General features: G+C 39.9%; 2 protein-coding genes across 2 annotated transcripts in view; both read left to right on the forward strand.

Annotated features, from left to right (window-relative positions):
- The window catches only part of LOC122729567 (transmembrane protease serine 12-like), a 47360-nt gene extending 40471 nt beyond the window's left edge, over nt 1-6889 (forward strand). The window contains exon 5 of the mRNA XM_043968521.1: nt 6638-6889. Within this exon, the coding sequence (XP_043824456.1) occupies nt 6638-6889 (252 nt within the window). The remainder of the gene's footprint in view (nt 1-6637) is intronic.
- Nucleotides 6890-11238: 4349 nt separating this feature from the next.
- Nucleotides 11239-24262, forward strand: LOC122729566 (transmembrane protease serine 12-like). Its single transcript, XM_043968520.1, has 5 exons — nt 11239-11326; nt 13012-13210; nt 16856-17127; nt 19688-19830; nt 23838-24262. The coding sequence occupies exons 1-5, from the start codon at nt 11239-11241 to the stop codon at nt 24087-24089; spliced, it is 954 nt and encodes a 317-aa protein (XP_043824455.1). The 3' UTR covers nt 24090-24262.
- The last annotated feature ends 963 nt before the right edge of the window (nt 24263-25225 follow it).

The raw sequence follows: 25225 nt of genomic DNA on the forward strand, positions 1-25225 counted from the left end.
CACTTTGCCTCCAGGTGCTAGGGGATTAAAAGCTTCTAGAGGGTGGGTCATTGCCTCCAGGCATGCAAAATTAGAGCAACAATTAGTGTTAGAACTGGGAAAAGCTGCGGGAATCTCTTCAGGTTTCTCTGAAAAAGCATGGTTGGGAGAGGGAGAGATATTTCCTTGTGTGAGTAAGTTGCTGGCTCTTTTAACAAAAATAAAAAGAAAAATAGAAAATCCACAAAAACAAAGCATTAACATGATCTTATCTCCCATTTGTCTGGTTAAACAGACTAAAATAAAAAATAGGGTAATTAGGGAGTTTAAAAGGTCCATTTGAAAAAACTTAAAGGGAAAACCCAGCCAGTAAGCCAGTACTTAGCAGTTAAAGGGAGAGGGTAGGGGAAATGTCTTACCCAACCAGAAGATCAGAAGACTGAGGTTTAGCTTTCCTCTTCGTGGTCAGCCATCTGTTAAGGGCTAAAATTCTAGCTAAACTGTCTAAAATATCTAATGAGTGGTCGCCAATAAATTATAAGCTTTAGCAAGAGTTAGACTTTTAAGCATTTATTAAGGAGAATAAGAATTTGGTAAAGAGAGAGAGAAAGGCCTAGATTCCTATCTATTAAAGGGAGAGCACATTTCTAGCTCCCTTCTCCGCCAGAGTCCAGAGGAAAGAGCCCGAGACCGAGCGCCAGTCTCTTCCTTCCTCCTCCCACTAGTCCGTGTCACTTCCTGATGCCAAAGAAAAGAATCCTGGTCTTGCCCTCAAAGACCTTCGCTTCATGGGCGGAACTCTTCTACAGTAAGTCTCCAGCAGGTGGCGTCATTCCAATCGTTACACCCTTTAAATTCTACCACTGCTCAGTGACCAATCTTCCTTTTCTTTACACTTAAAATTTTTTTTTCAGTAACTAAACATTTATTTTTTTCTTTCCCACCTCTTGCTCTCACTGGAAAACAAACAAATCAAGCATAGTAAAGGAAAATAAATTCCCATGTTGGTCTTATCTACAATTGTGTGTCTTGTTTTGCATATTAGTCTATCACATCTCTTAGGAGGAAGTTAGCATCATCATTAGTACTCTGGGATCATGCATCGTTCAGTTGATCAGAGTTCTAAAACCTTTCCAAATTGTTCCTTTTTCCTTCATAATGATTCATTCAATTCCAATGTTAAAGTATTGTTCAGGTTCTTCTTGTAACTGCATCACTTTATACAAGCCATTCTGCTTTTCCTAAAACCCTTTCTTCATTTCATAAAACAGTATCCTATTTACATTCACGATTTATTTCAGCCACTACCCAATTGCTGGGCATCCTCTTAGTTTCTAGTTCTTTGCCACAAACAGACCTGCTATAAATATTTTTGTGCATATTGGATCATTTCTTCTTTTTTAAAATCTCTTCGTGCTAGAGGCCTAGTTGTAATATTCCTGGTGTAACGATTGGAATGACGCCACCTGCTGGAGACTTACTGTAGAAGAGTTCCGCCCATGAAGCGAAGGTCTTTGAAGAAAAAAGACCAGGAGTCTTTTCTTTGGCGTCAGGAAGTGACACGGGCTAGGGGGAGGAGGAAGGAAGAGACCTGCGCTAGGTCTCAGGGCTCTTTCCTTTGGACTCTGGTGGAGAGCAGAGCTAGAAATGTGCTCTCGCTTTAATAGATAGGAATCTAGGCCTTTTTCTCTCTCTTAACCAAATTCTTATTCTCCTTAATAAATGCTTAAAAGTCTAACTCTTGCTAAAGCTTATGATTTATTGGCAACCACTCATTGGATATTTTAGACAGTTTAGCTAGAATTTTAGCCCTTAACACTGGATAACCCTGATCCTTGGAATCAAGGGTATGCACAGTTTAGTCACTTTTGGGGTATAGCTCCAAATTGCTTTCCAGAATGACTAGATCAGGGCGCACCTGGCCTGCAGCCGGGGAGGGGCGGAGGGGAAGGAAGGGCTTTCCCCTCTCTCCTTGAAAAGAACCTGGAGGGTGGGGGGGTTAGGAGCCTGTACCTGGCGTGGGCGTGGGGGGCGGGGAGGGGGGTACTGAGCCAGGTACCGGGAGGAATCCTAGCTACAAAATAGTTGATCGGCAGCGCCTGCTGCTTCTGCTCTGCAAGCCGGTGTCACTCCAGGACACCGTGCATGGCTTATTTGTGCAGAACTTGCTCAGAATTTGTCTCCAGGGTAGCCTAAGGTCACCTCTGCCTTCTCACACACCCCGACCGTCACCACAGCCCAGTACCCTGTCTTACTCCACACATCCACACACACAACGCACACCCCACGCGTGCAAAAGCTAGCACGGCGCCGCCGAGTTCCCAGGCAATAGTGTTGCCATAATAACACATTTAAATCCAGGCTCACCGCTCGTGCATATTGCACGGGGAGAGGGACATTCCCCGGCGTTTCCCAGTGTCATTTCACTGAAGGTGTGGCTGACGTATATTTGTGCTGTTAATTGGCCCGTTCGTTTCTGGTCTGTTCATGAAACGAAAGCACCGAAGCAAGAAGTCAATGGGAACATGGAGACCCAACAAACAGAATGACTAGATCAATTTACAACTGAATCAACAGTGCATCAGTGAACTTCGTTTCCTGCAGGCCCTACAACATTTCTCATTTTCCTTTTTGTAATTTCTGTCAATCTAATGGGTGTGAGGTTGGTTTGCTTTTATATGCTGTTCAATCCTTTGATCATTTATCAATTAGAAAATAGCTTTTACTTATAAACTTGAATCAATTTCTTATACATCTGAGAAATGAGACCTTTATCAGAGAAACCTGTTGCAAAGACATTCCCCCCCCCCCCCCCCCCCAGTTAACTCATTCCCTTCTCATCTCTCTTGGCTTGTGCAAACCCTTTTTAATTTTATGTAATCAAAACTGTAAATTTTTATCATCTGTGATCCTCCTTATCCTTGTTTGGTCATGAACTCTTTTCCAATCTATAGATCTGCAAGGTAACCTCCTTCATGTTCCTCTAATTTGCTTATAATGTGATCTTTTGTATCTGTGTCAGGTGTTTATTTGTAGTTTTTCTTAGTATGTGGTGTAACATTTTGGTTTAAATCCAATTTCTGACAGAATGCTGTTCAGTTTTTCAATTTTTTTCTGTCTTTGGATTTATGCAACACTAGGCTACTAGGTTGGTTTGCTTTTATATGTTGTTTACCTAATTTATTCCATTGATTGAACTTTTCATTTTAAAAAAAGGCTACCAAATTGCTTTGTGGCATAGTTTGAGATTTGGTACTGATAGGTTCTCTTCACTGCCACTTATTTTCATTATTTCCCCCCAAATTCTTGAATTTTTGATTGTCCAGATAAATTTTGTTATTATTTTTTTCTAATTCTATAGTGACCATTTGATAGTTTTATTGATATGGCACTGAATAATTCAATTAATTTAGGTAGTTTTTTATTATATTGACTTGACCTAATCTTGAGCAATTAATATATCTCCAATTATTTAGATCTGTCTTTATTTCTGTTTGTTTGGCTTTTTTTTTTTGGTTGGGCAATGGGGGTTAAGTGACTTGCCCAGGGTCACACAGCTAGTAAGTGTCAAGTGTCTGAGGCCGGATTTGAACCCAGGTACTCCTGAATCCAGGGCCAGTGCTCTATCCACTGCGCCACTTAGCTGCCCCTGTCTTTATTTCTGGAAACAGTGTTTTGTAGTTGTATTCATATAGTTTTTGTGTATATCTTGTTGGGTATAACCCCACCCACAGTATTTTGTGCATTCTGTAGTTATTTTTGTTTTGTTTTGTTTTGTTTTTCTTTTTCTTTTCATGGGGCAATGAGGGTTAAGTAACTTGCCCAGGGTCACACAGGTAGTAAGTGTCAGGTCGCATTAGAACTCAGGTCCTCTTGAATGCAGGGCTGGTGCTTTATCCACTACCCCACCTAGCTGCCCCCTCTGTAGTTATTATTTTTTTTAAGTGAGGCAATTGGGGTTAAGTGACTTGCCCAGGGTCACACAGCTAGCAAGTGCTAGGTGTCTGAGGTCAGATTTGAACTCAGGCACTCCTGACTCCAGGGCCGGTGCTCTATCCACCGTGCCACCTAGCTGCCCTGTAGTTATTTTTAATAGAATTTCTCTTTCACTTTCTGATAGGTTTTATTGGTAATTTACAGAAATGCTGATGACTTATGTTTACATCTCGTACCTTTTTAAATTGAATCTCTATGGTTCTCTATACTATCATATCAGCAAAAAGCAATAATTTTGTTTCTTCTTAGTCTCTGTTCATTTCTTCAATTTATTTCTCTTTCCTACTTGCTACAGCTAACACTTCTAGCACTATATCCAATGGAAGTAATGACTGTGGACACCCTTACTTTCACCCCTGATGTGATGCTGGCTTGATTTTATATGTCCACATACACATACACACACATAAAATTTGTGCTCAATTGAGTCAGAAGAAATGGCATTGCTTGAGTTTAGTTTTTGGCAGGTTCTCTCTCTCTCTCTCTCTCTCTCTCTCTCTCTCTTTCTTTCTCTCTCTCTTCTCTCTTTCTCATACAAATACACACACTTAAAAAACCTGTCATAGCCTGGCCATAATCTTATATATTGTTACATGACCCCTCTTTCTTCACACTGTGGTTTGTCTAAACTGGCTTTCTTGCTCTTCCTCACACATGACACTTCATCTCCTGTCTTTGCATCTTTATACTGGTTGTCCTTTATTCCCAAAATGAACTTTTTATCCACTTCCATCTCTTACAACCCCTTGGTTTTCTTCTTTTTTCTTTTCTTTTTTTTTTTTTGTGGGGCCATGAGGGTTAAGTGACTTGCCCAGGGTCACACAACTAGTAAGTGTCAAGTGTCTGAGACCGGATTTGAACTCAGATCCTCCTGAATCCAGGGCCAGTGCTTTATCCACTGAGCCAACTAGCTGCCCCCCTTTGGTTTTTTTCCAAACCTCTGCTTAAGCAACACCTTCTACATGCAGCCTTTCCTGATTCCTTCAACTGCTCGTCCCCTCCCCACAAAAAATTTACCTTGAATTTCCTTTGTATATACTTGTTTGTGCACATGCCTCTCCCAATAGAATGTAAGCCCCTTGAGGAGGAGAGACTATTTCATTTTTGGTTTTGTGTTTCCAAGACCAAGCAATGTACTTGTTGATTGGACAATTGATTGAAATGCCCCCAGAAGATAGCAAACCTTCCTACTTGCCTTGTCAAATCTACAAATATAACTCTAGATGCAAAAGTCTCTAGAAGTAGTTCTCCGTAGTTCCCCTTTTAAATTGCATTAAAAATGGGTTTTTGTGAGAAAATTGTTTTTAAGCCCTGAGGTGCTAACCTCATTTAATTTAAACCTCAGTTTATTTAAATCTCCAACTCCTAGATATTGAGTCATGTAATGTAAGTAATCTAACACAAAGGAAAAATTCTAAATTTTTTTTTTTTTGCGGGGCAATGGGGTTAAGTGACTTGCCCAGGGTCACACAGCTGGTAAGTGTCAAGTGTCTGAGGCCAAATTTGAACTCAGGTACTCCTGAATCCAGGGCCGGTGCTTTATCTACTGTGCCACCTCGCTGCCCCTAAAATAATTTTTATTTGGCTTTTCAATGCCCATCTGGTTATTATAATTTTTTACATCAGCTTTACATTGCTAGTTATGTTTAATTGAGGCAAATAACCAGGTTTCCTATACCTCATGGTCATGTTTTCTCTATGGTAATGAGTAGTATGAACAATATTTCAATCAGCAGCACTCCACAATATTTCTCACCTATGCAACTTTTTTTTTTTTGGACGGGGCAATGGGGGTTAAGTGACTTGCCCAGGGTCACACAGCTAGTAAGTGTCAAGTGTCTGATGTCAAATTTGAACTCAGGTCCTCCTGACTCTAGGGCCGGTGCTCTATCCACTGCGCCACCTAGCTGCCCCTCACCTATGCAATTTGACAAACATCTATTAAATGAATACCTGATATGTCCAACATACCACAGGTACAACTAGGGTAATAGGGATGTCTGGATCTTTGCTCCAGGATGGGAAGGTTAGAAGCACCAATAGCACTGGGGCTTGCTTTCTCCAATGTCTCTTCCTCCCCTTGTGGGTGGTGATGATTACCTCATCCTGGATATGCTTCCTCAAGCAGCTTAAAACCCCATGGTATCCCAGGGTGTACTTCTCTAGGACAGCTGCCATGCAGGTAGGCCTAACCTTCTCCAGGCACTGACAGTTATCCAGGTTACACTTTCTTCTTCTAAACCAAATGAATGGAAAGGATTTTCCCCCTCTAATTTTGTAGTGCTCTTAGCTGACTAGGTCTAATCAGTCAACAAAATCACTTAACCAAAGACATGATGGAAAACTTATCCAGACCTCAATCAAGATTTATTGAAGGTGGCCCCTGTATGTGTGTGTGTGGGGGGGGGGGGAGGATTGAACTTAATAGGAATATTGAGAAGCTGAAGGTCAATTGAAAATATGCAATCTATATGTAGTCTGTATGTATGTATATAGATTATTGTTAGACAAGACAGGGGTGAGCACATGGCTCTTTAGCCTCTACTTCCTGAGCAAAGATAGCTTCACTGTTAACTGAAGTTACTTACTTGATTGTTCTGTCACTTAAAGGATACTGAAATAACCATTGTTGTTTTGTGCCTGTTTATGTTTGTTTCTATAGGGTGACAGTGGTGGGCCTTTAATGTGTTACCTTCCTGATGCCAGAAAATTTTATTTAATGGGAATTACCAGTTTTGGACACGGTTGTGGCCGAAAAAATTACCCTGGTGTTTATGTACAGGTGCAATTCTTCAAAACGTGGGTGATAAACCAAGTGCTTCAGGCAGCAGCTGAAAACCGAAATAAGATGAATATTGGACAGGGGCCCATCCTTCTTATTGGAGTCCTTTTAAGTTTACTAGTCACCACATAAATTGGCACTAAGACCATAACTTTTTTTGGTAACCTGCCCTTTTTCATATACTCATATTGCCCAAAAAGCTAACTAATTTTTTAGTAGTAAACTGGTCTCTTTGATGTTGTCACATCAATATTTCTTGCTGATGTAAATGAGTTATGATGCTTTGCATATGTGGTTTTAAATTAGATATAGAACCATAGACTTTTCCCTTTATAGTCCTAATTATATTAATTTATTATGTAATAATATATTTGGAGTATATTTTTCAGGGCTTATTAACAAATATACACATAGGTGTACTTTATTATGCACATATTTACATAAATAAAACGAACTCAACCTAAATGATAGTTGGTTATTTATTAAATACAATGTGGTATAGTGGATAGAGTGCTAAACTTGAAGTCAAGAAGACTTGAATTCAAATTTTGCCTCTCAAAAAGCTCTGTGAGCATGAACAAGTAAGTTACAATCTCTCTGAACTATAGTTTCATCATCTGTAAAATGGATAAATGAAAAAGCATTTATTAGATGTCTACTCTATGCCAACTGCTGGCATATATAGTACTGAGTAATGCCTACTGAGGATACAAATATAAGAAAATAAGATACTTCCTGCTCTCAAGGAGCTTACATTCTAAAAGAAAAATCAACACATATAGGGGAGTGGAGTTGAGGCCAGAGAGGAGTATTTTAGTAGTACTGTTTTCGGAGTTAGAGTTGGAGTGTGTGTGTGAAGGGTACACTTGGGACAGCAAGTCATGAAGATGGCTAGGAAGCGGAGTGGTAAGCCTGGGGTTAGACTAGAATGTTCACCAAGTGCCCAGCATGGGCGCTTGCTGTGCCTGCTCAGTGGTATAGGATGGAACACAAGAACATGGGACTAATAATGCCTGTCTCACAGGGTGGAAGAACTTTCTTAGCAGCTCAGTCTCCTTCAGGAGTGTGGCTTTCCTTGTTGAACCCAGACTGACTACCCTTACCACTAATAGCTTGCTCAGTAACTTCTGTGGTTCTTTTTACTGACTATAGGAAATCTGTCTCTGTCCCTTCCCTTCTCCCTGATTGATTTTTCTCCCTCCAATGCACTCTCATCTCAGTTAAATATGTGGCTTGTGAACCCTCCATCAGATTGCTCTGCCAGCTCCAATCTGGATTTATAAATCCTCAATAATGTAAATCTTCTTCCTTTCTGGATTTAATTCTCTCTGCCTTCCCATTCTCAGCACATAATTCAAGTAGAATTCAAATAGAATTGGCACAGACTCAAACAGCTATCTGGTTTTTAATATAGTGTCACATGCATACTAAGAAAACAAAACAATATTATTTAAAGAGCTAGAAATTCTAAACTCAGGTATGCAGTTTGTACCCAAAAGCAGGGGAAGGAAAGGAGAAACAGCATGATTGATTTCCCCTTTATCCTATACTCCTTTGGGGAATGGGACAAAGAAAGACAGTAGATGTACCAAGTATCAAGGTTTCGTTAGGAACAATATCCCCTAACCCCTAGTGTGGGGACCATCCTCACAGGGAAGTAATGGTTCAAGCTGTTGACATCACTTCTTGACCTCCTGAGTACAAAAGAGAAATCAGCAACTCTGGGCACACTCTCTGATGCTTGGAAGACTACAATGGATAACTCAGTAAGGGAATTTTGCTCAGCTGAATCAACTCAAGGCATCTTCAGTGCCTAACTTTGTTGAATAGCCTTCTTCTGCTTTGACTCAGTAAATCATTTGTTACCTGTTGAATGACTTATGATTTTCATTTTATTACATTATTGAACCTAGCCTTCCAGGTTATTCACCTAAATTAGGTTTGGCCCAGAACAACTGACAAAGGGGATGAGCAGTGAAGAGGAAAATAACCCAGATTGGACTTTATGCTTCAGGTGATGCTTTTGAGGGACTTCCTACCCCTGGAAGATTAGATAGTCCACCATTCAGCAAGGAGAGCCTGATATGAAGCTGCTCTGTGTCCTTAAAACTTTTATCTTATCTTGAACTGATGTCAAAATAGTTTTGTATGACTTCATATGCATAATGGTTATGCATAATGGGTGTTATATTTCTTGCCTTCTCCATGGGTGGGAGAATGGGGTGGAAAGAGGGAGAAAATTTGGAACTGAAAATGAAAATACAATTAGAAAAAAAAAAGACCTGTACCTTGAAGATAAATGCAGTTTCTTTAGGCCCATCCTGTGTTTTCCCTGGCCTTCCAAACCAGTGATTTAAATCCTCTTCAACATGCTACTAGGAAATATTGTAAGAATTCAGTTTATTTTCAAAGAAGCCTGAAAGGACTGAATTTTTTTGCTTTGCCCTAGCTGGGACTGGATGCCTTGGTATAACTAATGGCCTTTATTACCTTGGGAGAGATCTATTCAAATATGGCCCCTCCAGATGGAAGGGAGCCTTCTTTGTAAGTAAATAAAGGTGCTTTTTCTTTTAGAAGTTGACAGTATAGCGGTAGCTAGGTGGCGCAGTGGATAGAGTACCAGCCCTGGAGTCAGGAGGACCTGAGTTCAAATCCAGCCTCAGACACTTAATACTTACTAGCTGTGTGACCCTGGGCAAGTCACTTAACCCCAATTGCCTCACCAAAAAAAAAAAAAAGAAGTCGACAGTATAGTTGAACAAACAGTCCTTAGTAATATAAGTGCATATGGATAAAGCCAGGCATTGAGGAATAGAATGAGGGAACCCAACAGTAAAAGAATGCAAACACAGGCACATTCCTGGAATCTTGGGATTGTCTAATAACTGTGCTGAAGTATTTTTGGTTTTGTTTTTGTTTTTTTGGTGGGGTCAGGGGAGGGATGGGAGTTGAGTTTGAGGGTTATTTGTTTGGGCATTTGAGAAGCCAAGCAGAAATTTGTCACATTGACATTGTTGTAAATGCAAGCCACTGAGGAAGTCAAGTGAAAGGACAAGGCTTGCCAGGAGCCCAGAAGTCATTTCTGGAATTGGACTGATGTGCTGATTGAAGCTATGTTGAATCTTATCTGAGCACAGGCAAGGGTGCTATATTCTCATCCCTGAACTGTGAACTGAAAATTTTCTCTTTGTATCTAGAACCTCTAGTGAGGGGCCTCACAGAGCTTGGGCTCCAAGCACTCACCCCCACTGTGGCAAAAATGGCCACTACTTTCACATAGGAAATAGAGTACATAAACTTGTCTAGAAGAATCTCTGGGCAGAACATAGTAGCAACAACATTTTGTGATGTTCAATTGTAATAGACTTAACTCTTTTCAGCAATACAATGACTATTTGGTGAAAAATGCTGGGAAAACTGGAAATGGAAGAAATTGGGCACAGACCAATATTTTATACCATTTACCAAGATAATGTCAAAATGGACACAAAAATATTGCAAGAAAATTTGAAGAACATGGAACATATTATCAGATTTATGCATAGTTGAACAATTTATGAATAAACAAGAGCTAGAGAACAGAGTGAAATGTAAAATGAATAGTTTTATTACATTAAATTAAAAAGTTTTGTACAAATAAAACAAATTAGCTAAGATCAGAAGGAAAGCAGAAAATTGGAGAACATTTTTTGTAGTTTCTCAGCTAAAGGTCTCATATCTCAAATATGTAAAGAACTTTGTTAAATCTATAAGAATATGAGTCATTCCCCAACTGATAAATGGTCAAAGGATATGAACAGGCAGTTTTGTGATGAAGAAATCAAAACAATTTATAGTCATAAGCAAAAATGTTCTAAATCATTATTGATTAGAGAAATGCAAATTAAAACAACCTTGAGATATCAGTTTACATCTACCAGATTGGCTAAAATGATTGAAGGAAACCAGGGGAGTCAGTAGTTGGAGATGAAGAGACAGAGAATTCTAGGAATGGGGGACAGCCAGAAAAAAATGACTGGATCAGAGAGATGGGAGTGTCTTCTTTGAGAAACAGCTAGGAGGCTAGTGCCACTGGATCCCTGGAGTATATGTTGGGGCGTAAGGTGTAAAAAGATTGGAAAAATTTGTGTGTAATAGAGACCCACTGGAGTTTACTGAGTGTGTGTGTGTGTGTGTGTGTGTGTGTGTGTGTGTGCGCGCGCTGTGCATAGGTTTTCAATAGAAACTGTTCACAGTCCCCTTGTAGGCAGCACAACTATGAAAAGTCCCATTTTACAAAAGCAGAGGTTGAGGGGGGAGGGCGTGTCTTTAGCAAGCCACTCGTGGGCCTTTCTTTCTCTCTGCATCTGTCCACGCGCGCCCACCCCGCAGCCTGCACCCTCCGAAGGTCAACTGTTGCCTCGGAGGTTGCGGCTCCCCGCCCAGTCCCTCCTCCGCCTACTTCTCGCTGAAACCAAGGTCAAGGTCGGAACCGCAGGCAAATGGGGCTGAGGTTTCTGGGCATCGCTCTGTGGTTAGCGGGGGGTACCTTTGCCTCTCGTCACCACGAGGCGTCGCTCTTCAACAAGAGTAAGGACCTGTTCTCTGCGGGGAGCTGGGAGGGATGGAGATGTCAGCCTTGGCTGAGGCAGGAGATGAAGGGGGGGAGGTTCTGCGGAAGGCAAAGGCACCCAGAGCAATGAGTGGAGTTAAAATGCAGTCTTCGATCCTACGTGACCATAAGCCTCACATTCCCTTTCTGTAAAATGAATGTAGGGTTGGATTCCCAAAGCACCACGTCAGCTCTATTTTCCTTTTGGAAAATACCTGCCTGAGCACCATTCTCTCTAATTATTAGCATTCGGGACCTTTCCCCTGTGATCTCCAGGGTCCCAAATACTAGTTTGGGGAGGGTGGTTCTGCCTTTTAGCCAGAAATCACATTCAAAGAATAATAGACTGAGAATGTTGATCCTTACATCATAAACTACACATTTTACAAATTAGGAAGCTGAGGCATAAGAGGGAAGGCACCGGTCCTTGATATATATGAGAGCTTCCATCTAAGGTTTTTTATTTTATTTTATTTTTCTGTTTTAAAAGGAAAAAATCCTTTACATGGGTATTTTCTCTCTACAAGCTCCAATTTGCTTTATCCTAAATTAAGGATTCTAAATGCAAAGTACCTGACAATGCTGTTGCTGATTAATGTGATAAGTTATATAAGCTTATATCAAGCTTTCAATAAGCTATATAAAGAGCAAGGGATAAAGAATTTATTAAATGTTTACTATGTGCCAGGCATATGCAAAGGGCTGGAAATAGTGTTACGAATATAAAAGACAGTCTCTACCCAAGGAGCTTACATTTTGATGGGGAAAGACAACACAGAAAAGGGAGCTAGAAGAAGGGGTGGTTGTCCCCAATTTTTTTTTAATCATGGTTAAGTTTGGAGACCACCACATTAATCCTTTTTTTTTTTTTTGGTGAGGCAATTGGGGTTAAGTGACTTGCCCAGGGTCACACAGCTAGTAAGTGTTAAGTGTCTGAGGTCGGATTTGAACTCAGGTCCTCCTGACTCCAGGGCTGGTGCTCTATCCACTGCGCCACCTAGCTGCCCCTATTAATCCATTTTTAATAATTGCTAGGTGGCAAAGTAGATAGAATGCCAGACCTAGAGTCAGGAGGACCTAAGTTCAAATCTGGCCTCAGACACTTAGTAGTTGTGTGACCCTGGACAAGTCATTTAACCCTGCTTGCCTCAGTTTCCTCATTTGTAAAATAATCTGGAGAAGGAAATGGCAAACCACTCCAGTATCTTCCAAGAAAACCCCAAATGGGGTCACGAAGAATTGGACACAACTGAACAACACATTAATGAAATAAATCTCCAGCCAAAGAATTAAAAAATTAAGCTGGATCTTTCATGCCCTTAGAGCAAGGAAATCTGAAGTAATCTAAAAGTCAATGGCAGATATAAATGCTCCTTAATCAGAGCACAGAGTCATTAATTTATCAAGTGACCATTCCTAACCCATTTCCAAGATACAGGATTGGTTATAGAGTATATTATAGTATCTTCCCACTCTCAGACTGGTTAACCCTTGGGGCCATGTTATAGCCTGCTGGAGGTAACTGCCCCCAATTGGAAGAACACTGACTTGATGTACTCAGAAATTGGGAGGGATAAGTAAGAACAATTTAGAAGATAAATATGCATCACAGTTGATTGACCCTGGATAAATACTGAGTGATTTTGATTGTTTCTATTTTTAGAATGTGGAAGAGTACCATTGAAAAATGAGATACAAGAATCTCGAATTATAGGCGGTCACAAGGCTCAGTCTGGATCATGGCCTTGGATAGTTAGCTTGCAGGTTATGGTATCTGCTAACCAGTCTACACATTTTTGTGGGGGGTCCTTAATTAAAAAAAAGTGGGTCATCACTGCTGCCCACTGCCTCGAAAATGATAGGTATGTATTCAGCAGCTCACATGTACAAAATGAGGTAGGCTGTATAAATCTTTCCATTTTGCAGTTAAGGAAACAGACTCAGACATGTTCATTGACTGGCACAAATTCACACAATCAAACTCAGTAGCAGGGCTGAGACTCCAATGTAGGTTTGTTTGTTTGTTTGTTTAACCCTTCCCTTAAGGTTCTTCTGGGCACTATTATCACATCTAGGAAATAAGTTTCTACTAGTTGTTTTCCATAGTTAGGATTCCTCTGAAAGCTTAAGGATAAATATTATAAACAGTAATTGGCCAACCAAATTGTTTTTAAGAGTCTAGAATGCAGCCCAAAGAAACAAACAAGATGTGACAAAGGAGCTTTTCTTAGCTAATATACACACTTTAGAATTCTTCCTTCTCCTCTTCCTCTTCTCTATATATCTGTGTATACACAAGATGCAATGTGACTTAGTAGAAAGAGTCCTGAGTTTTGTGTGGAATGACATAGATAAGCACGTTTTCTCTGCTATTTAACTACCTAGACACCCTTAACCCTTGGTGAATATGTCTTCATTTGGCATATAAATAACTCATAAAGGTTTGTATAGATAAGGGACTAGGTATAAAAGACATTATTAGTTACTGGTGTTTTCCTTTCCTTTTTTAGCATGAGGTTTTTTCCCAAGCCTTGGAAATTCTCCCCTACTTCATATACCTTATATATCAATCCCTTAATGTTGTCACAATTATATCACCCTCCAACATAGATTTCTTCTACATACATTTGGCCTGGCCAATTGCTTTTCCCATCTATTTAAATCTTTATGATTTAAAGGTCATTTCTACTTCCCCTATAAGACTTTGATGTTGGGGTCCAAGTGAGGTGGTTCAACTGTTCTTGGTAGAGAAAAGTTTGTTATAATAATTTTTATAAATATTTCCCATTTTTTTTCTGTTTGCTGTTTTCCTTTCATTTTTTTTTTCAGGGCAATGGGGGTTAAGTGACTTGCCCCGGGTCACACAGCTAGTAAGTGTCTGAGGCTGGGTTTGAACTCAGGTCCTCCTGAATCCAAGGCTGGTGCCTTATCCACTGCGCCACCTAGCTGCCCCTTCCTTTCATTTTCATCCTAGTATATGACTTTTTTTCATGCCTTGCATATGACTTTTTTTAGTTGACTCTCTTGTCAAGCTTTCTTTAAACTTTCCACTGTTTCTTACTGATTTATGAGATGATATTGCTCATAAGTGTCCACTATCCTTAAGATTTCATAAATGAGTTTTTATTCTAGCATGATGTGACCTTTGGCAGCCATCATTGTCCATCTGACAAGTAAGTCAGATGCTTGCTAAATATTAAGTCGTTTTCTGGACTCTTGGTCTTCCTGTTGTAGTCATTAATTTTCATTGATTAAAACTATTATAATAATATCAATGTCAATTCTTCTACTGATTTCAAATTTCTGATGATCAATTACTCTTTTAAAAAGTTCAGGTTTGTTTTAATTGTATGACATACCTTTTTATTATTCTTATTCTATCTTGTTGCATTTTGCTAATTCTGATTTTAACTCTGACAAGTCATTGGTCTCACTGTATACAGACAGTTAACTCACATGTGGAAGCAAAAGTTAGTATTCTTGTGGTTTGGCATGTCTGTCAGAGACAAATTTACCTCTGTAGTGGATACTAGTATCACCACTGCAGCCTTAGACATTGAGACATCTTGAACTTTACAAGTTTACCTCCTGGACAATTCCATCTTGGGATACTCAACTCCCTAAGATCAAAAAAATAAAAACATGAAGATCAGAGGCAACCATATACCCATGGATACACGGTAGCTAGGTGAGAGACAAGTCAACTGCTCTTCTCCCACCAGCCTTTCTAGATGTAAGCAGTGTAAGTCCCTTCACTTCCAAACCAATAAGAAAGGAGAGAGATGAAGGGTGGGTCACCTCTTTTGTATGTCCACTAAATTCCAGTTCAGCAGACAAAAAACTGTCATTTCCCAACTCCAAACTCCTGAAGCTCTCTAGCTCAGAAGTCAATTAGAGAACTTTTTGTTGCCATGTGCTTTTTGTGTTAGCAAAGAACTGGAAACAAAGTAAATGCTCACCAGTTGGGGAAATAACTGGACAAATTACAGTATACAGGGTAGAGGAGATGAGAGAAAGTGAAGAGTTCAGGAGGACACCTAGGTTGTAAGCATGGGTGATGAGAGGATGGTGGTACCCTTAACAAGAAGAGAGAAGTGAGGGAGAGGTGGGGGTTTGGGGGAAAGTATAAGCCTACTGCCACTGTGTAACCTTAGGTCGATTATTTCATCTCCCTACATGTATTTCCTTCTCTGTAAATTGAGGGAGTTTGCTGTCTCAGAGAACAACTAGGGGAACACTCTTCACTCCCCTTTGAAGAGAGGTGGGGAGATTATGGAGATGTCATATACTCTGTCAGATATGGTCACAGTATTGGTCATCTTTCCAGAACTGTTTTTCCTTTGTAATAAGGGAAGAATTAATGTCAGAGAGTACATTTTATGTAGAAAGTATTGTGATGTAAAAAGGCATACATTAAAGCGGTTTTTTGTGTCATTTCATTTCATTTTGTATTGTTTTATTTTAGAAAGGAAAAACAATGAAAGTTTGGACTAGATAGCTTCTAAGGTCCCTTTCAACTCTTTTTTAAAAAAATAAAAGTATTTTATTATTTTCCAGTTACATGTAGAGATAGTTTTCAACATTTGTTTATATAAGATTTCCAATTTCATATTTTTCTCCCTCCCTCCCTCCCTCCCCTAGACAGCAGGTAATCTGATATAGGTTATATATATATATATATATATATATATATATAAACATCAAACATATTTCTGCATTAGTCATGTTATAAAAGAAGAATCAGAGCAAAAAGGAAAAACCTCAAAAAAGAAAAACAACAGCACCAAACACAAAAGAAATAGTATGGTCCAATCAGCATCCATATTCCACAGTTTTGGTTTTTTTTCTGGATTTGGAGAGCATTTTCCATCATGAGTCCTTTGGAACTTTCTTGTACCATTGTATTGCCGAGAAGAATCAACTCTATCACAGTTGATCAACACATAATGTTGATGATACTGTGTATAATGTTCTTCTGGTTCTACTCATCTCAGTCATCATCAGTTCATGTAAGTCCTTCCATGTTTCTCTGAACTCCTCCTGCTCATCATTTCTTACAGCACAATAGAATTCCATTACATTCATATACCACAACTTGTTCAGCCATTCCCCAGTTGATGAACAACCCCTCAATTTCCAATTCCTTGCCACCACAAAAAGAGCAGCTATAAATATTTTTGTACATGTGGGTCTTTTTTCCTTTTTTATGATCTCTTTGGGAAAAAGACCCAACAGTGGTATTGCTGGGTCAAAGGGTATGCATAACTTCATAGTCCTTTGGGGATAATTCCAAATTGCTCTCTAGAATGGTTAGATCAGCCTTTCAACTCTTAAGTTTATGATAGTAATGAATTAGTGAAGATTTTCATTTTAACCTTTCATTTGTGCTTTTAGTTTATTTTTTAAAACAAAAAGGTGCATCGCATAAACTAATACTGTAGACCAAAAGATGAAAAGTTTTAGACTATATACTTTGCCATTGTCACAAGGGTATTCCTTTATTGCAGAGATCCCCAAGTTTGGAGAGCTGTTGTTGGAGTCAATGATCTTTTCCAAAGTCCTAAGACTTCTAAGAAAATAGAAATTGATACAATCATCATGCATCCACATTTTATCCCAGAAGAATACGTAAATGATATTGCCCTTTTTCATTTAAAAAGCGCAGTGAATTATAATAATTATATTCAGCCTATCTGCCTACCATCCTTTGATTTTCTGCCAAACTTGACTAGAAGAACAAGATGCTTCATAAGTGGCTGGGGCCAAACAAGAGAAAAAGGTAAATATTGGCCATTTGCTAAGATAATGATCCTTTGCCCAGTTGTAGTTGATTCGCAGCTTCTGTGGTGGAAAGGAAATCTGGCATTGAGCAGAGGTGGAGATTTACAAACATATCTCTAGAGGACCTCAAAGGCACTTGGAGATTTAATGTAAAGGTAAGATCTGGGGGGTGATTGTCATCTAGCATACACTTCAGTCCTACTGTTGGCTCTACAGGACCAGGAAGCTTGTTGTACCCTCCCATCGCATACCCCCATGTGTATAGAAGACAGTATGAAGGCACAAATAAACTACAAGCCATTCCAACAGTTCCAATTCAAGCATATTCAAACAGTGCCCCCCTCCCCCAATGGAAAATGGACAGAGAAAAAGGCATTCAATGTAATTGACCAATCAAGAACAAAGTTGCCACTTTCTGTAAGGTGAGCACCAGCAGGGCAAAACTGATAGCGAAGCTGTCTTGGAGTCAGGAAGACTGGCGGTCCAATTCCAACTCTGATACCTGTATGACCCTGGGCAAATAGCCACCTCTTAGGCTTCCAGACAGCTCTCTCATATTCTGGGTTGTAGAGTAAGGGCTGATCTGCATTGGTAGGAGTGTCAATTCCTTCATTAAGAGTTCTCCACACTGGGGCAGCTAGGTGGCGCAATGGATAAAGCACTGGCCTTGGATTCAGGAGGACCTGAGTTCAAATCCAGCCTCAAACACTTGACACTAGCTGTGTGACTCTGGGCAAGTCACTTAACCCTCATTGCCCTGCCAAAAAAAAAAGAAAGAAAGAAAGAGTTCTCCACACTGATGAAATTAATATGCTTGACTTAAAAAAAAAAATGTGGGGGCGGCTAGGTGGTGCAGTGGATAAAGCACTGGCCCTGGATTCAGCAGTACCTGAGTTCAAATCCAGCCTCAGACACTTGACACTTACCAGCTGTGTGACCCTGGGTAAGTCACTTAACCCCCATTGCCCTGCAAAAAAAAATTTTTTTTTAATGTGTAACATATATGGTTATGATAGAGTATCACTGGTTGATTTTTCAAAAACATGGAAAAACTTGCACGAAATAATGAAGAGCAAAATGAGCACCAAGAGATACTGTTACGTAGTAACAGCAATATTGTTCTAAGAACAACTTTGAATGACTAAGTTATTTTGAGCATTATAAATACTCAGACCAACTACAAAGGACCTATGCCACATCCAGAAAAAGAACTGATAAAAATAGAAGTAGTTATAGCATGGTTTTACACATATATACATTTTTTGTCTCTCAGTAGCCTTCTCTAGGGTGGGGTGGGGAGAGGAGAAAAAAATTAAAAATGCACAGCAAAGAATAAAAGGAAACTTAGAAGGGAGTACAGAAAAGCAAAGTAGTTTTGAAAATGATATGTAATGTTTATTACACAGTTTTGTTGTTGTTGTTGTTTTTTGTGAGGCAATTGGGATTAAGCGACTTGCCTAGGGTCACACAGCTAGTAAGTGTCAAGTGTCTGAGGCCAGATTTGAACTCAGGTTCTCCTGAATCCAGGGCTGGTGCTCTATCCACTGCGCTACCTAGTTGCCCCTACGCAGTTTTTTAAAAAAGTAAACTGTAAAATGGAAATTCATGGTTTTATATTGAATCTTTTAATGTTCTGCTATGTACATGGACATTTTTTTTTTGCCTTTTTGTATTTAAGTTCGAAAAGAATAAAAATTAAAATTAAAAAAATGTGTAACATGCTAGGAATACCAGGACAAAAGTGAAACACTTTCTGCCCTGAAGGAATTTGCATTCTACTGCAAAACTACATCAGATACTCAGATTAGTAAATACAAAGTAAATGGATACCAAGAGGTAGTATGAGACTATAGACAGAGCACTTTGGGGAGTCTGAAGACCTCAATGCTATTCCCAACTCTTCTACTTATTATCTGTGTGATGCTGTGCAAGTCACAACTTCTCAAACTCAGTTTCCTCATGTAAACTAAAAGGCAACTTAATTGCATTTGGGGATGGGGGGGCAATGAGGGTTAAGTGACTTGCCCAGGGTCACACAAGTGGCTGAGGCCGAATTTTAACTCAGATCCTCCTGAATCCAGGGCTGGTGCTCTATCCACTGCACTACCTAGCTGCACCCTCCATGTAGATTTTTAAAGTTGGAACAGTAGCAACAATCTGTCCCTGAATGGTGCCAGGAGTATTGTCAGAGTAACAGGTGTAACCCAAGCCTCAAAGCCTAATTGCTTGGAACTATACTCCTTGGTAGAGAAGCACTCACTCCTGGGTCACCCAATCCCTTTCATGATGATAACTCCATGCAATTGAGCTTTGAGGCTCATGTTCTACTCAGATGGAAAACACACACGATTTCAAATTCTGTTGAGACATTCACTAGTCCATGGAATTTGGTGGTCCCTTTCTATCATCTCTACCTACTATTGCCAGAAACGTAATGCAAGATTGAACACAGGACTTTCCTTTTTCTTTGTAAAGAAAGATTATGGAATGGCAAAATTCCAACTGAACAATGACCAAAATTGCTAACTTCCCAAATGTTTTGTGGGTTTCTGTTTCAGGTGATTATTCTCCTATTTTGCAAGAAGCAGAAGTTCATTATATTCCTCGAAACGCCTGCAATAGTGAAGAAGGCTATGACGAATTTGTTCCATACACTTCATTTTGTGCAGGAGAAGAAGATGGAACTGTTGATACTTGCCTGGTGAGGCTCAACAACTTTCCTTTAAAATGTGGTCAAATGATGCAATTGCGGCTTATGCTCAGGAGATACAAAGGCTCGCTGAGCAGCCTAAGCCTTAAATCTGCCAGGGATCAAATCTAGCTCAGCCACCGCCTCCCCAGTCATCAGTAGTGTAGGTAGCTAAGGTCTGTCTTACCCACCTGGAGCTGGCATAGTTCACTACTGATTCTCAGCCCAGGGGTTTAGGGCAAAAGGAAAGCTTAGACCAGATCATCAAAAGGAAACCACTTCCGGGATTGGATACACAAACAGAATCATCAGAATGTAAGAGATCTTGAGAATAGCCCCTGAGCTCTGTCCTTGAAGCTTACTCCTCTGGTCCAAAACAAATTCCTTCTGTCCTCTTTGAAATGGTACATTTTATTAATCAATACCTTTCATCTTTATGAAACAGTTTTCTCCCACTCTGACCCCTCCATTAAATCTTCCCTCACACTAGCTATGTGACCCTGGGCAAGTCAATTAACCCTCATTGCCCCGCCTCCCCCCCCAAATCTTCCCTCATGACCGAAACAAAACAAAAGACATTTGAGTAAAAACATCTGATACAGAGACTGGCAATAAATAGAATATTCTGACCTAGAAACTACTCATTTCTCTGCTATGAAAGAGGCATGTTTCATAATCTCTTCTTCAGAATCTTCATTATGTTGTGGGGGAAATTGGGGTACAGGTTTGGGTTAGGGGTAGGGGTTCTCAGGAATTCCTTTTTAAAGAATTACACCCTCTTGCACACAAAAGCAGTTAGAATAAGATGGTAGTTTATTTAGGGGCAAGGGAAGGGAAGGGGCGGGAGGGAAACCAAGAAAGAAATCCTTGGACTTCTCATGGGGAGATAGGTATGGAACAAAGCACGTGTCTCTGAGGTACCAATCTCCTTGAGCAGGAGGCTGGTAGGTACTCTTATAGAGGACTGATGGGGGTGGGGGGAAGTGACCATTTGACTATGGAAAGTTCCTTTAGTGAGGGAGAACCATCTCCCACACTGATGGTGGCTAGAGGAATTGGGTGAGGGGTGGCTACGGATCTCTCAAGCCATCTCTCTCTTCAGGACACAAAGGCCACAGCCACCCAAACTTATCTCCCCAGGGGTAAGGGAGATCAGAATGAAGGGTGGAGGTCCCGAAGCTAGCTCAGTCCAATCTGGTTCCACTTATCTCTCTAGGCATATCTGTCTGTCCTCTGGTTTAGTTTCTCAAGGAGAAGATTCCTCGACGTGCCCCAGAGAACTTCTGGGGTACCTTGGGCCCACAATAATTGTTTTTCCCATTATTCACAATTCAACTTCTTTTTCCTATCTTCTCATTCATAATTTTGTTATTGTGTGTATTCTCCTGATCCTGCTTATTTCATCTGAACATATAAATCTTACCATGTTTTTCAGAATTCCTCATATCCTTCATTTGTTTTTTTTCAATAATATTCCACTATGTACATATACCACAGTTCTTCTGGCTGTTTCCCAATCCCTTTTGTTTCTAGCACCAAGAATGCTCTTAGAAATAATTTGGTATATATTGTATTTTAATTTCTGTCTTTAATCTCCTTGGGGTAAATGAGAAGGCCAGATATGTTAAGTTTCACTTTTCCCTCAGGGTTCTCTGGTACCCCTAAGGGATTTGGAAATGTCTAGGTTCTTTGCCATTGGCTCCAGCTCCAACCAATAGTGTTTCCCCCGTTGTAAGGGATGTAGGCTCCCTTGTATCCCTGTTACATGAGCTACTTACAGATTAGGTTTGACAATGAAACATTTACTTCAAGGTATAATTGGAAATACACAAACATACTTGTCCCAACTAGTAGGAGACATAATCTTCCTTTCCCCCTTTCACCTCAGTGCCATGGGAGGGGAAGGGGATTATATTTATAGTTTAGTTTGGGTCCTATCAAGCACAGCCCCAGTTCAAAGTCGAAAATGCCCACTGGGCTTGAGTCCCAGGCACCCCGACTTCTCAGGGTTTCCATGCCAGGATGGCTGCTGCACCACCATCTCTGCCATCTTAACTCCAAGGTCTCCATGGCTCATGAGGATCACCTCTGGCACCTGAAACTGAGGAGGACAAACGACCCAGAACAGAAACAAACATCTGCAGGCCCATTTCTGGGAGCCAAGATAAAAGAGAAGGAGTGAGGGAAGGAAAGTCCTTTGGCTGTCATCAGGTCACTTCATGGCATCCTTACTGAGGGTGGCTGGGCACAGCAAAGAAGAGTTCCAAAAATAGAAGAGTATCGTAAAAAAGAGCTGCTGAGAAGGGATCCAGTGGGAAAAAGGAGGCCTCTGTGTAGGCAATCTGTCCATGCTCCAAAGGCCCCTCAAGGGCGCCCCCCCTCCCCACTAGGAGAACTGGGCATGTCCAGGTCAGCCCAGGTGACAAGGTCAGAGTACAAGGGACACTTCACCTCCCTGTGCCTGAAAACTGTGACTCTTAAGGCAGGCCCTTAAAGGGCTGCCATAGCCCACTGATGGCTCATTTCAAGTCCATTAAGACACTCAGATAGATTTTCTTTTTTTTTTTTTTTTACAGGGCAATGGGAGTTAAGTGACTTGCCCAAGGTCACACAGCTAGTAAGTGTCAAGTGTCTGAGGCCGGATTTGAACTCATGTCCTCCTGACTCCAGGGCCGGTGCTTTATCCACTGTGCCACCTAGCTGCCCCTCAGATAAGATTTTCAAGACAACTGTTGTCCAGCCATGCCTCCCCCACCACATGCAGATGAAGTTAAGAGTTTGTGTTCCAGTGAGAAACTCTAAATTTCACACAGTTGAGGTGCCTCCTATTAGATTCAGCTCAGTGCTATGGTCTGACAAGATCTGTTGATACCCTGACTTTACCATCCATTGTTAGTTATCCTTCCCACCTTTGTGTCATCTGTAAATGTGACAAACAGACCATCTTTGCCTTTATAGGAGTCATGGGCCAAGCACAGATGCCTGGGGCAGTGCACTGGAAACCCCCCTCACATTGCAACACAAACAGAAATCAAATATCTGTGGGTCACAGGGATTGGACAAACTCCTTGAGTTTGAACACCAGCTACTTTTGAATCCATAGTGACCACGCCATCCTGTCAACAAGAAGATTATGAGATAGTTTATCAAAAGCTGAGTAAATTATTTCCACAGCATTTCCTGTCCTTGTAGAAAATGACGTGTTTTTGATATGAGATGCTAGCTTTTTATATTCACTTCTTCCCTTTCTAGATGTTCAGTAATTATCTCTCTACTGATCTTTTCTAAAGCTGGGCTTCTTAGACTTTTTCCACTTGTGATCCCTTTTGGCCCAAGAAATTTTTATGCAACCCCAGATATATAGGTATATAAAATAGGTATACATAACCTTTTACTGTTGCCAAATTTTTCATGACCCCCCACATTCAGTTACATAACCCCACATGGGGTCACTATCCACAGTTAAAGAAGCTGGGTTCTAGAGTATTCTCAGGAATCTTCAGACTAGGTTTCTCTTTCCTTTATTGAAGATCAGCACATGTACCCTTTTCATGATCTTTCAGATATCACAGTTCATTTGAGCTGGTTTTGCTATTCAGTCTTGTCTGACTCTTCATGTGCCCCATTTGGGGTTTTCTTGGCAAAGATACTGGTGCGGTTTGCCATTTCCTTCTCCAGCTCATTTTTCTAGATGAGGAAACTGAGGCAAACAAGGTTAAATGACTTGCCCAGGGTCACACAGCTAGTAAGTGTTTGAGGCCTCATTTGAATTCAGGGAGATGAGTCTGAAGTCCAACCAGCTGCATATTTCACCCAATAAAAGGAAAATGAGGAAATATGTGAGTAGTAGGAGAATTGAGAACAATTACTATGAGTATTTGCAAAGTGGGAATAAACTTAAAATGTATGATTTAATTATATAGATACCAAGTATAATATTGCAAACATTCTTATTTTCCCATGATTTAAAGAATACTTGAAAAATTATTTCTTTTCTTTTCTTTTTTTTTTTTGGATAGGGTGACAGTGGCGGACCTTTAATGTGCTATATTCCAGAGTCTAAAAGATATTTCCTAATGGGAATTACCAGTTTTGGATCTGGCTGTGGTGAAAAACATTTTCCTGGAGTTTATACTAGGGTGCAATTCTACAGAACGTGGGTAGACAACATATTGCTTCTGGCAGCAGCTGAAGACAGAACTAAAAACAGAATTGTACAAGGAGCAACATTATTAATTGTGATCTTCATCATTCTATTAGTGGATTCATAAAGCAGCACTAAGGTTATAGCAATTCCATTTTGTAATGAACCTATCCATTTTTCATCTCTATGCTGGACAAAGATGATAACTTTAATTCTTTGATGAATTAGCTATCCTCAGGTTCTCATTTCAATAATTTTTGTTGATATATATTTAAAATGTAACACTGAATCACATCCTTTCCTTGGACATGTGTAAGTATTTTGATTGTTTCATTATATAATAATAATACTTTGTATTTGCAATACCCTTCCCAGTGTTTATACCAAACATGCTATGTAAGCATGTCCTTCATAATAAAAACAAAAATCTAACGTGTCTATAATTGAAAATATGGTTGCTTATTTAAAAATATTTAATGAAATTAATTTTGATATTTTTAGTATTTTTCTTTAAATTAAGATTTTTTACCTACTTTACAATATTCCTTCATGATTTATAAACTTTGAGAGTGTTGTTTTCCTTTGGGGCTTCTAAATCATATTTAAAGGGATAAATGTTTACTCATTATTTCAATTTCAGATAGTTGCATAATACAATTGTGTCAGAATTATACAAGCTTTGATTTTAACATCCTCTGAGAAGATAAATTATAATTACAGCACAAAGCTATTGCCACTGTGGGCTAGAACATAATGAAAGTAGTGTTTTTATTGTTTTTTGGTGGGGTTTTTTTGGATTTTTTTTTGGCGAGGCAGTTGGGGTTAAGTGACTTGCCCAGGGTCACACAGCTAGTAAGTGTTAAGTGTCTGAGGCTGGACTTGAACTCAGGTCCTCCTGACTCCAGGGCCAGTGCTCTATCCACTGTGCCACCTAGCTGCCCCAAAAGTAGTGTTTTTAACCACATTCTCTCACAAAAGGAATTATGGAATTTTAAAATTAGAAGAGATTTTAGAGTCCCTCCACCTCAGGATCATAGGATTTAAACTGGAAGGGAATTCATAAATTATGTAGTCGTTTTACATATAAGGGTGATGTAGGAGGCAAAAAAGGGTTAATAGAAAAAATCTAAGACCGAAGCTCTAGTACAGATCTTAGCTCTAAAAGGGAGTCAGATCCCAGTTAATGGATAACTTATGTTAGGTTCTCACCCAAAGTGATCAACATCCATAACGGACCAGAATGGGTCAGGTCAAAATAACAAT

Source organism: Dromiciops gliroides, chromosome 5, assembly GCF_019393635.1.
Source record: "Dromiciops gliroides isolate mDroGli1 chromosome 5, mDroGli1.pri, whole genome shotgun sequence".
Lineage (NCBI taxonomy): Eukaryota > Metazoa > Chordata > Mammalia > Microbiotheria > Microbiotheriidae > Dromiciops > Dromiciops gliroides.

What these genes read in the sequence shown, in the direction of transcription:
- LOC122729566 (XM_043968520.1), top strand. Translation starts at nt 11,239, where the DNA reads ATGGGGCTGAGGTTTCTGGGCATCGCTCTGTGGTTAGCGGGGGGTACC. An exon ending in CACTGCCTCGAAAATGATAG is followed by an intron (nt 13,211 to 16,855) that starts GTATGTATTCAG and finishes CCTTTATTGCAG; the next exon opens with AGATCCCCAAGTTTGGAGAG. An exon ending in GAACTGTTGATACTTGCCTG is followed by an intron (nt 19,831 to 23,837) that starts GTGAGGCTCAAC and finishes TTTTTTGGATAG; the next exon opens with GGTGACAGTGGCGGACCTTT.